The sequence below is a fragment of the Chlorocebus sabaeus genome, chromosome 1 (genome assembly GCF_047675955.1).
Source record: "Chlorocebus sabaeus isolate Y175 chromosome 1, mChlSab1.0.hap1, whole genome shotgun sequence".
Classification (NCBI taxonomy): domain Eukaryota; kingdom Metazoa; phylum Chordata; class Mammalia; order Primates; family Cercopithecidae; genus Chlorocebus; species Chlorocebus sabaeus.
Window position 1 is genome coordinate 2,796,152 of NC_132904.1, and position 12,292 is coordinate 2,808,443.

The 12,292-nt window shown below is 44.4% G+C and overlaps 1 protein-coding gene and 1 non-coding gene across 11 annotated transcripts in view; both read right to left on the reverse strand.

Moving 5' to 3' along the window:
- NAP1L4 (nucleosome assembly protein 1 like 4) overlaps positions 1-12,292 on the reverse strand; it is a 47,129-nt gene that overhangs the window by 15,176 nt on the left and 19,661 nt on the right. For all 10 annotated transcript variants that reach the window (XM_008009322.3, XM_008009583.3, XM_008009471.3 and 7 more), the window contains exons 7-9: positions 10,652-10,783; positions 5,608-5,679; positions 626-765 (exon numbers count right to left, since the gene is read on the reverse strand). In XM_008009322.3, coding sequence (XP_008007513.1) covers positions 626-765; positions 5,608-5,679; positions 10,652-10,783 — 344 coding nt within the window. The remainder of the gene's footprint in view (positions 1-625; positions 766-5,607; positions 5,680-10,651; positions 10,784-12,292) is intronic.
- Positions 4,715-4,838, reverse strand: LOC119624627 (small nucleolar RNA SNORA54). Its single transcript, XR_005240783.1, has one exon. It is a non-coding gene; the product is annotated as a small nucleolar RNA SNORA54 (small nucleolar RNA).

The window sequence follows — 12,292 nt, forward strand, 5'->3', positions numbered from 1 at the left end:
TGGCCTGGCCCTGGAAAATCATTTTTCTAAATTACTCCAGCAGGATTTCAATAAAGTCCTGAATTAACAATTAGTACTTAGTTCTGGTAAATAAACTTAATTGTTTCAAGTCAAGACTAAAACCATTTCTCAGTCAATCCAACCTGGAGAAATTAATTCTAAACCAAATTCTCTCTTTAGTGATTTATAAAGCCTGAAATCAGTGAGTCAAACAACAGCTATGCTGCCCCCACCTATCTCCAAAGCAATGAGCTGACAGCCTTGGACTCAGACTCATTCATTCAATAAGTATTTATTTGCTGAGGGTAATCCATGAATTCAATTTTAAGAACTTCAATTCATGATGTCTAGAGAACCCAATACTTTCATTAAAATGAAGAAACCGAGCACTATCCCAAAGGCTTGCACGTGCAACCATGTGACTCATTTCCCAGGTTCAGCCACCATCTCCAAGTCCTGCACTACAAGCATTCCCAAACTGAAAGACTATTGAAATATCCATCTACCAGGCTTTTAAGCAGACTCAAGACTGTACTTTACTCCTTACCTCTATCTTACCCATCAAGTTACAAAATTATCTCTTGATTTTGTTTCAGAAAAACAAGGTAGAATGACATTTTCTTACCCGTCACAGTCCACAATCTCAGGACCTTCAAAGGAAAAGGGATCAGCCTTATCTGGTTCTGATTTCATCTTGTAGGTTTTTGTCAGGACTGAGTTGGTAAAGTAGTCGTTGGGTTCAAAGTGGAACTCTAACACAAAAGACTAAAAGCAGAAACTCAGAGTAAGCACCAGTTAAAATCGAAAAATAACGAGGACAGATTGCTTGGAGTACACAACACTGACTAGAAGCTATTTTGGGAAAGCTCAACAGATAGGGCCATGGAACGAGAAAAACTTCTCCATTGCAAAAAAGGCCAGCATGAAGTTAAAAAAAACAAATGATGGACTGGAGGGAAATACCTATTCAGTTCATGAGTAGGGGCATGTCCCGCTCCAACGCCTCCTCACCAATAGGGGTCAAGCTCTCCTAAAGAATCCTAGCTTCTCTTAGCTGCTCCCAACCCTTGCTTCCTGGAAGGAGGGAAGGTGACTAGGGGAAAGTAGGGGCACCAGCAGTCCATCCTCCTCCTCTCCTTTTCCGCTCAGCCTAAGCCCCAGCCCCCAACCTGCTGGGAGAAGCCAGGGTCTGTATTCTGTGCTGTGCAGTAAAAGCAGTGACCCACAGCTTTTCTCCCGGGAGGTGGGTGGGAGAAAAGGACAAATCTCTACAAGAAAGCATGCTTACAAAGCATGCTACAGACCTGGAAGAGAGGTAAGCACACCGGGAAAAACGATGCAAACACGAATGCAGGCATAGGTAACATCCAACAGCAGCAACAAGGCATTTATGCTCACAAGTAACAAAACACAAGAACACCAAAATGAGATGCCTTTCTTTGGGGCAAAATGTATAAAAATATGTAGACCCAGCCAGGATTTTGGGGTACTGGGCACACTCATGTACTGTCAACAGATTTTATGAAGGACAGTTTGGCAATATCAAAAAAATAATAAAATAAAAAGGCATATTCCCTGACTCAATAATTCCATTTTGAGGAATTTCTTCAATTTGAGAAAAATACCTGGATGATGCATTGGAATGTGCAAAGACATTTTACCTCATCCCTATTTATAAAAGAAAAACTTGGAAGATGAAAAAAAAACTTGGTCGAGTAATTTATAGACAGTTTACAAGACCAATTCTGCGCTCAGACAGCCTGGGTTCAAATCCCATCTCTGCCTTCAGTGCTGGGCAATTCGCAGAAGCTACTCAATGTCTCCGTGCTCTGCTTTCCTCCATTGCCAAGGCCAATGGAGAGCTCCTAGCCAGATCCTGCTGTCATCCCTTCTAGAAACTGGAAATAACTCTCTCCCTCTCTAGGAGCTGCCTTGACAGTTAATCTAGACGACTTAGAACAGAGCCGGGTTTATGGACAACGCTGGTTAAACGTTAGCTGTTTCCATTTTCATTGTAATGGTAAAACCATCAATGGAGGGGAAATTAAGAGGACTAAAAAAAAAAAAAAAAAAATACAGTAATAATTTCCTCAAAAAAAGTTTATACATTCAAACAAATCACTTGCACAAAGGAGAACTGAAAAAGTAACTTCCAAAGAAAGGTGGAGGAGGAGAGGGGGGCCATGAGGGCTTAGGAAGTCAGGATCAGGGAGACAGTCTAGTTGGTTTCTAGAAGCGATGACAGCAGGACCTGGCTAGGAGCTCTCCACTGGCCTTGGCAAGAGCAAAGGAAGCGGGTAGGGCACTGCAGATGAACCACACAAAGGAAAGGCCAGTCACTTGCCTGGTAAGTCACAAGGAAAGGAAGAGGCAGCTACAGGGAATCAGCATCAAATAAAATGCCAATTTCTCTCCCAACCCTCCAGGGCTTAAAAAAAACAACAACAACATAAAGAGGGAAGGCAAGCAGCCAACCAATGGAGAGACTGCTGTGATCCCAGAACCGTTTAAGGCTGTGACCACAGTGTGGACAACCAACGCAGGGCATGGGATGACCCCAATAATACAAATAGTATTATTAGACTTGTGGTCCTTCACCATGTCCTACTCATTTTTTCCCCTCCTTTTTACTTTCTCTTTTAAAGACCAGTTCTCTCTCTGTTGCCCAGGCTGGTCTCGAACTCCCAGGCTCAAGCAATCCTCCACTTTGGCCTCCTAAAGTGCTGGGATTACAGGCATGAGCTACCACACCCAGCCTACTTTTCTATAGACAGATTCATATTTCTTCCTATTTTCCTTTTTTCTCTCCCCTCTGACTTTGTTCAGTCAAGAGTAACCCAAAGACAACTGAAGATGATTCAAGAAAGTGTTTTAACTGCCCAAATGAAAAGTGGCTTGAAGATAAGACTGCTTAATTCACACAGGCACTACAGTCAGGCAAGCCACAAATATGCTAACTATGCTCAATCTTACAAGCAACTAAAGAAATGTAAAATTAGGCAGGGCCTAAGTGGCTCATGCCTGTAATCCCAACTGAACGACCTTTGGGCCTTCTAAAGCTTCATCTTCTTTCACTCAGTAAGTACACTGAAAGGAATCTAAACTAAATAAATTAACAAACATTTAATTTAACACAAATTTGGGTTCAAGTATGCTGATCATAATGCAACAATTTACAATGGGGGAGGTGGTGCATGCAGCAGAATGTTAAAACATTTTATAGCCAATGGCGGCAGTAACAACTATTCCCCCAGCCAAGCCTGTGTGATGTGACAGCAGGGTGACACTGTGCACACACCATGTGGTGTGGCAGAAGCCATGTGGCACACGTGTGCACTGTGTGTCCAGGTGGGCAAGTGCTCAAGGGAAGGGAATGAGGCATCGTGGGGAGCTGCAAAAACACCAGCCAAGACTCATTTTGAAGTTTTATTTCTCTTTATAACTTAAAATGCCTCAGACGCTTCATAATAATTTTACAAAGGAAAAAGAGTATGGGGAAACTCACTAAGCTGCTGATATTTACTTATAGAAGACAGATTTGTACGGTGTTCTTTACACTTGCCCGTATTTTCTACATATGACTTTTATAATAGGGAAGTAAAAAGAAAAAAAGATTACTGGTCCACAGTCTACCACAACCAGAGCTCTAGTCTATGAGTCACCATGAGATGGAGGAAAATAAGACGACAGGCTAAGAAAGAAAGAAAATTGACCTAGGAAATCATCCAACAGGTGTCCAATAAGAAAAAAGAGGCTGGGTGTGGTGGCTCACACCTGTAATCCCAGCATTTGGGAGGCTGAGGTGAGCAGATCACAAGGTCAAGAGATTGAGACCATCCTTGCCAACGTGGTAAAATCCCGTCTCTACTAAAAACACAAAAATCAGCTGGGCGTGGTGGCGCACACCTGTAATCCCAGCTACTCGGGAGGCTGAGGCAGGAAAATAGCTTGAACTCGGGGAGGCGGAAGTTGCAGTGAGCCGAGATCATAGCACTGTACTCCAGGATGGCGACAGAGTGAGACTCTGTCTCAAAAAATAGTAATAATAAAAAGAAAAGAAAAGAAAGGAGAAAAAAAGGAACTAACCCAAAGGAGAAAAAAAGTTAATTGAGTCTGGATGAATTAAGTACAAGGAAAGCACACACAGAACCTTAAAGCACCACACACTCACACCATGGGGAAGAGAATGCACACCATAAGGGCAAACTAGGCAGACGTGCCCAGGCGGCTCCCAGGGGCCCTGTGATAAAGTCTAAACAGAAGAGATGCAAGCCCAGGAAGAAGGACCTGCTATGACCCACATGGGACAGGGAAGATGGGGTGTCCCCTCTGGAAGCAGCCCCTAACTGGTGAGCAGGCATCACTCCTGACTCCCAGTGCCCCACCTGGAGAGAGACACCCGAATGTCACCTTCCATAGTGGAAAACAGACAGGAAAAAGTAGAAGGGACAGATACAGGTGGATCCACTGCCTGCCCCTGCTGCTGCCCCAGGCATTACTTGCAGCACTTGCAGTGAAGAAATTCTACTCCTAGTGGCCCCTGTCCATTAGCCCGGGCCCCAATACTGAAGAAATCCCACTCCTAGCGGCCCTCATCCATTAGCCTGGGCCCCAGTGCTGAGATGGGGAGGAAGGAAGACACTGGTGACTGGTCCCAGGTCCCGACCACCATCACCCACCCGCAAGATCCCTAACCCACAGCCTGTCATGCAGCATTTGTCTCCAAGACCTGAAACTGAAAGCCACCAGTCAGTCAGTCATGTGTCGCTGGAAATGCTATTGCACCGGAATGGAACCCATTAGCTATAGCCAGGCGAACAGGTTAACGAACAGTGCTCCCTGGAGAACCAGGCTAGGATGAGACAGCCTGGGGAGGCTATCTGAAGATGAGCATGTTTCCTCAGATAAAAGTAAGGGCTGACCTAGTCAAGCTTGTCTTACCAACTGGCAGGCTGATCCATGCCACTAACATTACTACTGCAATGATACACCAAAGCAAGTATATTGGAAAGATTTGTTTCAGGACAACTCAAAGAGCAGGAAAACATTTTTCAGTCTTTGTGCTTTTTTTTTTAGGGTAAAACCTGGTAGGTTCAGATTTCCGAATAAGTGCTGTTCATATGTATACATAGCTCCCATCTTTTTAAACGTTAAAAATATACATTAGATGCATGCAAACTTGAGAGACACTTGGGAAAAGAACAGTATCATCTCCAACCAACCAAGTAAACAAACAAACTACAAGACTGAGGGCGGGCACAGTGGACAGCACCACCACAGCCCAGGAGTTGCAGTCTGACTCCTGCGTTGGTGCCCACCTGGCTGTAGGGTCTGGAACATCACACGGTCGGCATCACTGTCAAATCATCCAGCACAGTCTCACGACTACAGTGCCAAGCATGAGACAGAAAGGCAATGGGATCCCCGTCTAACTCTCAGGGAGCAAAGAGACAATGCGGTACTCAGTCTAACTGTTGGAGAGCTGTCTTGCCCAGGGCTGCCCAGCAGATGAGTGGCTAAGTGTGGGTTTTGCGGGTTTCTTGTCCCGGCTCCAAGTTTTTCCATCTTTGTGGACTGACTCTGATGCCAGGTCAAGTCAGTACTCACCATAGGCTGTCCAGGGTCAGAAAACTTCACTTTAATATCCTGCAGGTGTTTCAAGATTGGTTCATCATATTCCTAATCAAAAAGAGAAAAAAAATTCCAATCGGCTTTTAAAAAACAGCACATCTCTCCCCAAGCATCGTGGCTGCATGGGCTCCCAGATGCTGCATAACTAGCCCTACTGGAATTCTGTCCTTGTCAAGTAATAACTCCCAGGAAGAAACCCAAACTTATTCACCAACTCCCTGTCATTGAGAAGCAGCACCAAGGTGTCCCCTTTCCCTAGTATGGAGCAATGGTGGGTGTCACTGACAGCGAAGGGCTGACACCCGCCTGCCTGCAATACTGGGGCAAGGGCCTTCACTGCTTTCCTGCCACCAGCTGCCACTGCACACAGAGATCAGAAATGCTACCAACCAAGACTGTTGAGGAGACAGAGCAGAAGCCTGGAAGTCAGAAGAGAAGGCTAGATCAGCTACAGCTGTGGCAACCAGCTTCCCCACCTGTGGCAATAAAGTTGTGCACGCCTTAACAATGGGGGCACCTCCTGAGAAACACACCGTTAGGCAATTCGGCGTGCGATCATCAGAGCATACTTACACAAATCTAGACACTGCAGCCTACTATCCACTATTGCTCCTGCACTACAAACCTGTACAGCTTGTGACTGTACTGAATACTGGAAGCAGCTAGTGATGGTAATTATTTGTGTATCTAAACACAGAGAACGTACAGTAAGAATACGGCATCATAATCTTACAGGACCGCCATCCCATATGCTGTCTGTTGTGACCAAAATGTGTAATGTGGCTCATTACTCACTATACATACGGTCACTTATTTTTTTTTTTTGAGACAGTCTCGCTCTGTCGCCCAGGCTGGAGTGCTATGGTGCAATCTCAGCTCACTGCAAGCACCGCCTCCCAGGTTCATGCCATTCTCCTGCCTCAGCATCCCGAGTAGCTGGGACTACAGGTGCCCGCCACCACGCCCGGCTAATTTTTTGTATTTTTAGTAGAGATGAGGTTTCACCGTGTTAGCCAGGATGGTCTCCATCTCCTGACCTCGTGATCCACCCACCTCGGCCTCCCAAAGTGCTGGGATTACCGGCATGAGCCATCGCGCCCAGCCACACGCGGTAACTTCTTTAAGGACAGTTATACAGAGCGTGTCTCAGATCTAACTTGTAGGCACCATGGAAGAGTGTACAATTCTTATCAGTCTGTATCATTTTACAAGTGGTATTTCTTTAAACTCAGAGTTTGCTGATACCTGTCAGCTTAGAAGGTTCAAGTGAGGAAAGTCAGAAGAGGAATGGAAAGACCTGAATCCTCATAAACACGCACTGGCAGCAGGTGCTTTGTTTGTAACATTACAGTCGCTTCTTTACCCCCGAAGTCTGGGCACTGAACCTCAAAATGTCTTGAAGTTCCATTAAGTTTTTCTTAAATCATTTTTTCCCTTTTTTAGTTCTATGTAACAACTGTACTAATTTATGGGACACAGTGACATTTTGATGCACATATACAATGTGTAATAAATCAGGACCATCACCTCATTTATTTTTGAACATTCAAAACCCATCCTCTAGCTTTCTGAAAATACACACTAAATTATCGTTAGCCACATTCACCCTACAGTGCTACAAAACACCAGAACTTACTCCTCCAATCTAGCGCTGACTCTGTGTCCAACAACGGGCCTGTCCCTGTTTATTCTCCCCTCTCTCTCCCTCTAAGCCTTTAACAACTCTGCTTCGGAGCTGTTTTTGTAGCTCCCACATGAGTGTGAACATGAGGTGTTTCCCTTTCTGTGCCTGACTTTCCATTAAGTGAGTCTTAATTTTCAACTCTTTTGACATTATAGAAAAAACAAAAACAGTGACAAAAAGATACCTGCAAGTATTTAGACAAAAAGTAACCCAAAGGCAGTTGTAAAATGGGCCACACCTGCATGCGATGTTCAGTCTCCAACACTGCGCGTGCCACCCATGGAGGCATGCACTGGCTCTTGATCACCAAGATGAACACCTTCACCAGCATGCTTTCCAGAGATGGCACTGGGAACTTCAAACTCATCCCACTCAAAGACGCAGTGCCCACTGATGTTTTCCCAAACTTCATAAAATAACCATTACGTTCTAATTTCCTCAAGCAGCCACGTACCCTGTGGGTCAAAGTTTAAATGTCCAGGGCAGATATAAGGCAATGTCCCACACCGGCAGACACTCAAGACTCAGGAAGCAAAGACACAAACAACACTGGAAGCATCACACTCAGATCATAAAGCCACCATCTCAAATTTTCCACTCTACTTGAAGGAATATATTTCAACTATCCCCAAATTTAGAACAAAGGGATTCAGAGTTAATCCAACTTTGGAATTTAATATTTGACCAAAATGAGCTGGGCACAGTGGCACACACCTGCAGTCCCAGCTACTTGGGAGGACCACTTGAGGCTAAGAGACTGAGACAGCAGTGCACTGACTGTGCCTATGAAAAGCCACTGACCTCTAGGCTGGGTATCATAGCAAGACCATGTCCCTTAAAAAGGAAAAGGATTCTCTCAGAAATGGCAGACTCCAACACCAGACATTAAAACATAATTGTTGGCCAGGCGCGGTGGCTCACGCCTGTAATCCCAGCACTTTGGGAGGCTGAGGCAGACGGGATCATGAGGTCAGGAGATCGAGACCATCCTGGCTAACATGGTGAAACCTCGTCTCTACTAAAAATACAAAAAATTAGCCGGGCATGGTGGCGGGTACCTGTAGTCCCAGATACTCGGGAGGCTGAGGCAGGAGAATGGCGTGAACCCGGAAGGCGGAGCTTGCAGTGAGCAGAGAACATGCCACTGCACTCCAGCCTGGGCAACAGAGCGAGACTCCGTAAAAAAAAAAAAAAATTTGTTAAAAAATCAAAATAGAACATACTACCGTTACCTGCTATGAGGTTACAAACAGTACAAATAACATTTCCTCATTCTCTGCGTATTAAATGAGTACTCTATCAACCCCTGCATATCTTTTTAAAGCTTTTAAAACAAAAAGCAACAAGACACTTCTTGGCTGAAATGCTGAAGCACTGACACTAATACAGAGGTGCTGGGAGAATGAGAAGGGACACCCCATTAAAATGTGGCCAAATGCCTCACTGTGCTCTCAAAACCCAAGGCAGCGCTATCCATGGCCAGTGACCCCAATGCCATAACCAGGTGGCCACATGCACAGAAGGGGGCACCAAAACTCACTCAAGTCACCTAACTCTTGCTCCCAAACCCTGTTATCACTGCTCCCCCAATCCCACGTGAAGATGCTCCAGCCCTGCAGCATGAGCATCACCCTGGGGCCCATGAGACAGGCAGCCCCACAGAACCAGAATCTGCACTGCCATGGCCACTCCCCATTCCCCCCGAAGTCTGAGAAGAACTAACCTAAGATCTAGTCTTTCCACCTGCTCCCTACCATGGGGATTTTCAACTCTCAGCATGCATATCAGAGTTCCTAAAACCACCTCAAAACTCTCAGTGCCGTGGTGACAGATGAGGCATTCGGTTTTTGCTATTTAGTTTTTAAAGCTGCTCAGGTGATTGTAATACACAGTCAGGGTGAGACTATGGCTCTGGTACACATTACTTAATTTTTCCAATGAAATTCTGGTGCATGGCATTCTTTTAAAAGTAAGGTCTACTCTTCGTAAATTCCACCTTTTCATATAAAAAGGAAGCTCAGATCAGGAAAAACCAAGGCTGTTCTATTTTAGATGCTTTCTGCTCTGGAAGGAGAATAAGAAATACATCATTCTTTCCATCTTGAATTCTCAAGTTTTGGCTTAGGACACAGGATAAGCATGAAACAAGGGAGGTAGCAGAGGCAGCAATGTGATACATTTGTGAAAACCATTAAAAAATGTAGCTGTAAAATCCTGCGCAAATTACAATACAGCAGTTTGTAAAGGACAACAGACAGTGGCTATGCTCTGTGATGGGAGAAGCACTCTGCCCACACAAGCAGAGCCTGGAGCTGTCCTGAGCAAGTGTGAATGTAGATGTACTGTTTCTGGGGACTCTGGAGCAATAAAAACTGACAGCAAGTCAGTCAGTGAGACTTAAGGCAAGATTTGTTTCTGTGTTGTAGAAACTTCTATCATAACTAATTTCAGGGAAAACCAAATTTGTCACCTTTTAATTTGTTCACCATTTCACTGTAGAAAGTAAAATGTCAAGGCAAGACAAAATCAGAAATGTTGGTTGGTTTTGTTTTTTTTTTCTGAGACAGGGTCTCACTCTGTCACCCACCAGGATGAAGTGTAGCGCCATGATCATGGCTTACCACAGCCTCGACCTCCTGGGCTCAGGTGATCCTCCTGCCTCAGCCTCCCAAGTACCTGGGACCACAGGTGCACAACACAATGCCCAGCTAACTTCTGTATTTTTTGTAGAGATGGGATTTCGCCATGCTGCCCAGGCTGGTCTTAAATAATCTGCCTACCTCAGCCTCCCAAAGTGCTGGGGCCACAGACATGAGCTACCATGCCTGGCCTTCTTTTTTTTAAAATAGACACTTTTCAAGAGAAATGATCAGAAAATATTAGCAACTTGTTCAAAAATTCACTGGGATGTGTCTGTGTATACACACACACAGAACTTATCCCTTCAAAATTCATTCTCCTACTCTGGTCTCCCGCCCTCACCCTTTCCTGCGCACTCACACCACAGTAAGACACAGATGTGCTCTTGAATCTATTCACAGGCGAGACAACAGACATTTACAGGAGGTAAAAGGAATTGATTTGAAAGTTTTGGATCAGGCTGAGCTGCCCGGCTTTCCACCAAGAACTGCAAAAGACAGCATGGAAGCCCCACTGTGAATAAACCATTCACTGTGAGATCAGGATTGCTCACCTTAGGTCCTGGTCACAGAAAGTGCCCTTCCGCCCACTATGAACAACCTTTCAACGCCCAGTTTAGTGCTTAAAAAAATGCCATAGACAAGTAATGTTAGAAGACTACCACATAATCTCTCTAAAAGATAGAAATGTGCTTACCTGGACTAATTCACTTAGCATATCTACATTTCTAAAGATGGTAAACCAGAACTCTGGAATTCCTTTGGGATTTGGCTCTTCAGCTGTTGCTGCTTCTTTTTCTGTTATGACTACTTTATTTTTCATGTCTCCCTAAAAAAAATAAAGATGCAAAAAGATCGCAAAAAATACAAATTTAAAAATAACGCAGTGGCTTAATGTAGAGTACCATTTCCAAATCCTGTATTATCTCCGATCAAAAACCTTTCTTTCAGAGTCTGCATCTCCAAACCATTCACTGTGCAATGCAACACTTCTCAGATGCTTCCAAGGGAAAAAAGCAGTCAAGGCATTATATCCACATGGAATTCCTTATGATTTCACATCAAAGGTGAAGAAACTGAAGAGATGACAAAGTGCCACCAACTCTGGGAAAGGTCATCCAGTGCTAACTCTGTGAGGTGCCATCCTGAGACAATCATCATCACAAATGCAGATGCAAAGACTGTACGTCAACCTTAAGGAAATGGAATGCAAATATGCAGAACATCTATCACTGGGAAAAAAAAGTCCAGTCCAAGGATCAGTAAGTTCACTTGGACTAATAATCTGACCTCTGGTTAAAATTTGTGGGGTAGGGGCAGTAAGTTGAAGTAAAAAAAAAAAAAAAAAAACATTTGCTGCAGCAGTATCTGCAGCAAGAAAGTGCTCAGCAACTTATCCAGCTTTAAGCAGGTGGCTATAAATGCTGGTTCATGGACACAACGCAAGCATCAGAAAGTGATCAGAAAGGGTACATGGTAAAGTGAAGGGGAGTCTTATAACATCAGGCCCCAGGGAAAAGGTAGACCAAGGGAGGTAAAACATAACACTAAATGGAACTATGGGAAATTCTGAATGCCTTGCCAAATGGGATTGTTATGATGAAATGATCTCGTAGGCCTTTTAAATTAGCGAAGGCAGATTTCCTTGAGCTGTTAGAAACTGATTCACAACTATATTAATCCACAGCCATGGCTTCAATTCGGCCAGGTTCTACATATTTTAAAAAGATCAAGGCCGGGCGCGGTGGCTCAAGCCTGTAATCCCAGCACTTTGGGAGGCCGAGATGGGTGGATCACGAGGTCAGGAGATCGAGACCATCCTGGCTAACATGGTGAAACCCCGTCTCTACTAAAAAAAAAAAAAAAAAAAAAAAGATCAAAAACACATAAGGCTACCAAAATTATCATATACCTTTAAAAAAAAAACAAAAAAACACCCATGCCAAAAGTTAGTTATAGGATAAAAGTTACTTGTCTCCCAAACATAAAATCAGGCTGACACTGGGAGTTTTCACAGCACTGGAATGGGACCAGTCACTAGAAAAAGGCTGTGAGCAGGTAACTGACAGCCATACCACAACCACCATACGCAACCAATCCGCTGGCTGAGCACCTGTCAGGGAGCACGCTAGTCCATGCCACTGAGCAGGAAGGCACTCCCCTCACAACTCCCCCAATATTCCAGTGACTGAGAACACAGGGGTATCTCTTCTTGATCTTTGCTTTCTCTGATGTTTTAATCTTTGTTGTCTGATCCCTTATTTCAATATGCTCCTGTCCACAGATAACTGACATGGCACTACATCTTACTCCTCCTATGAACTGACAGTGCTGTGCC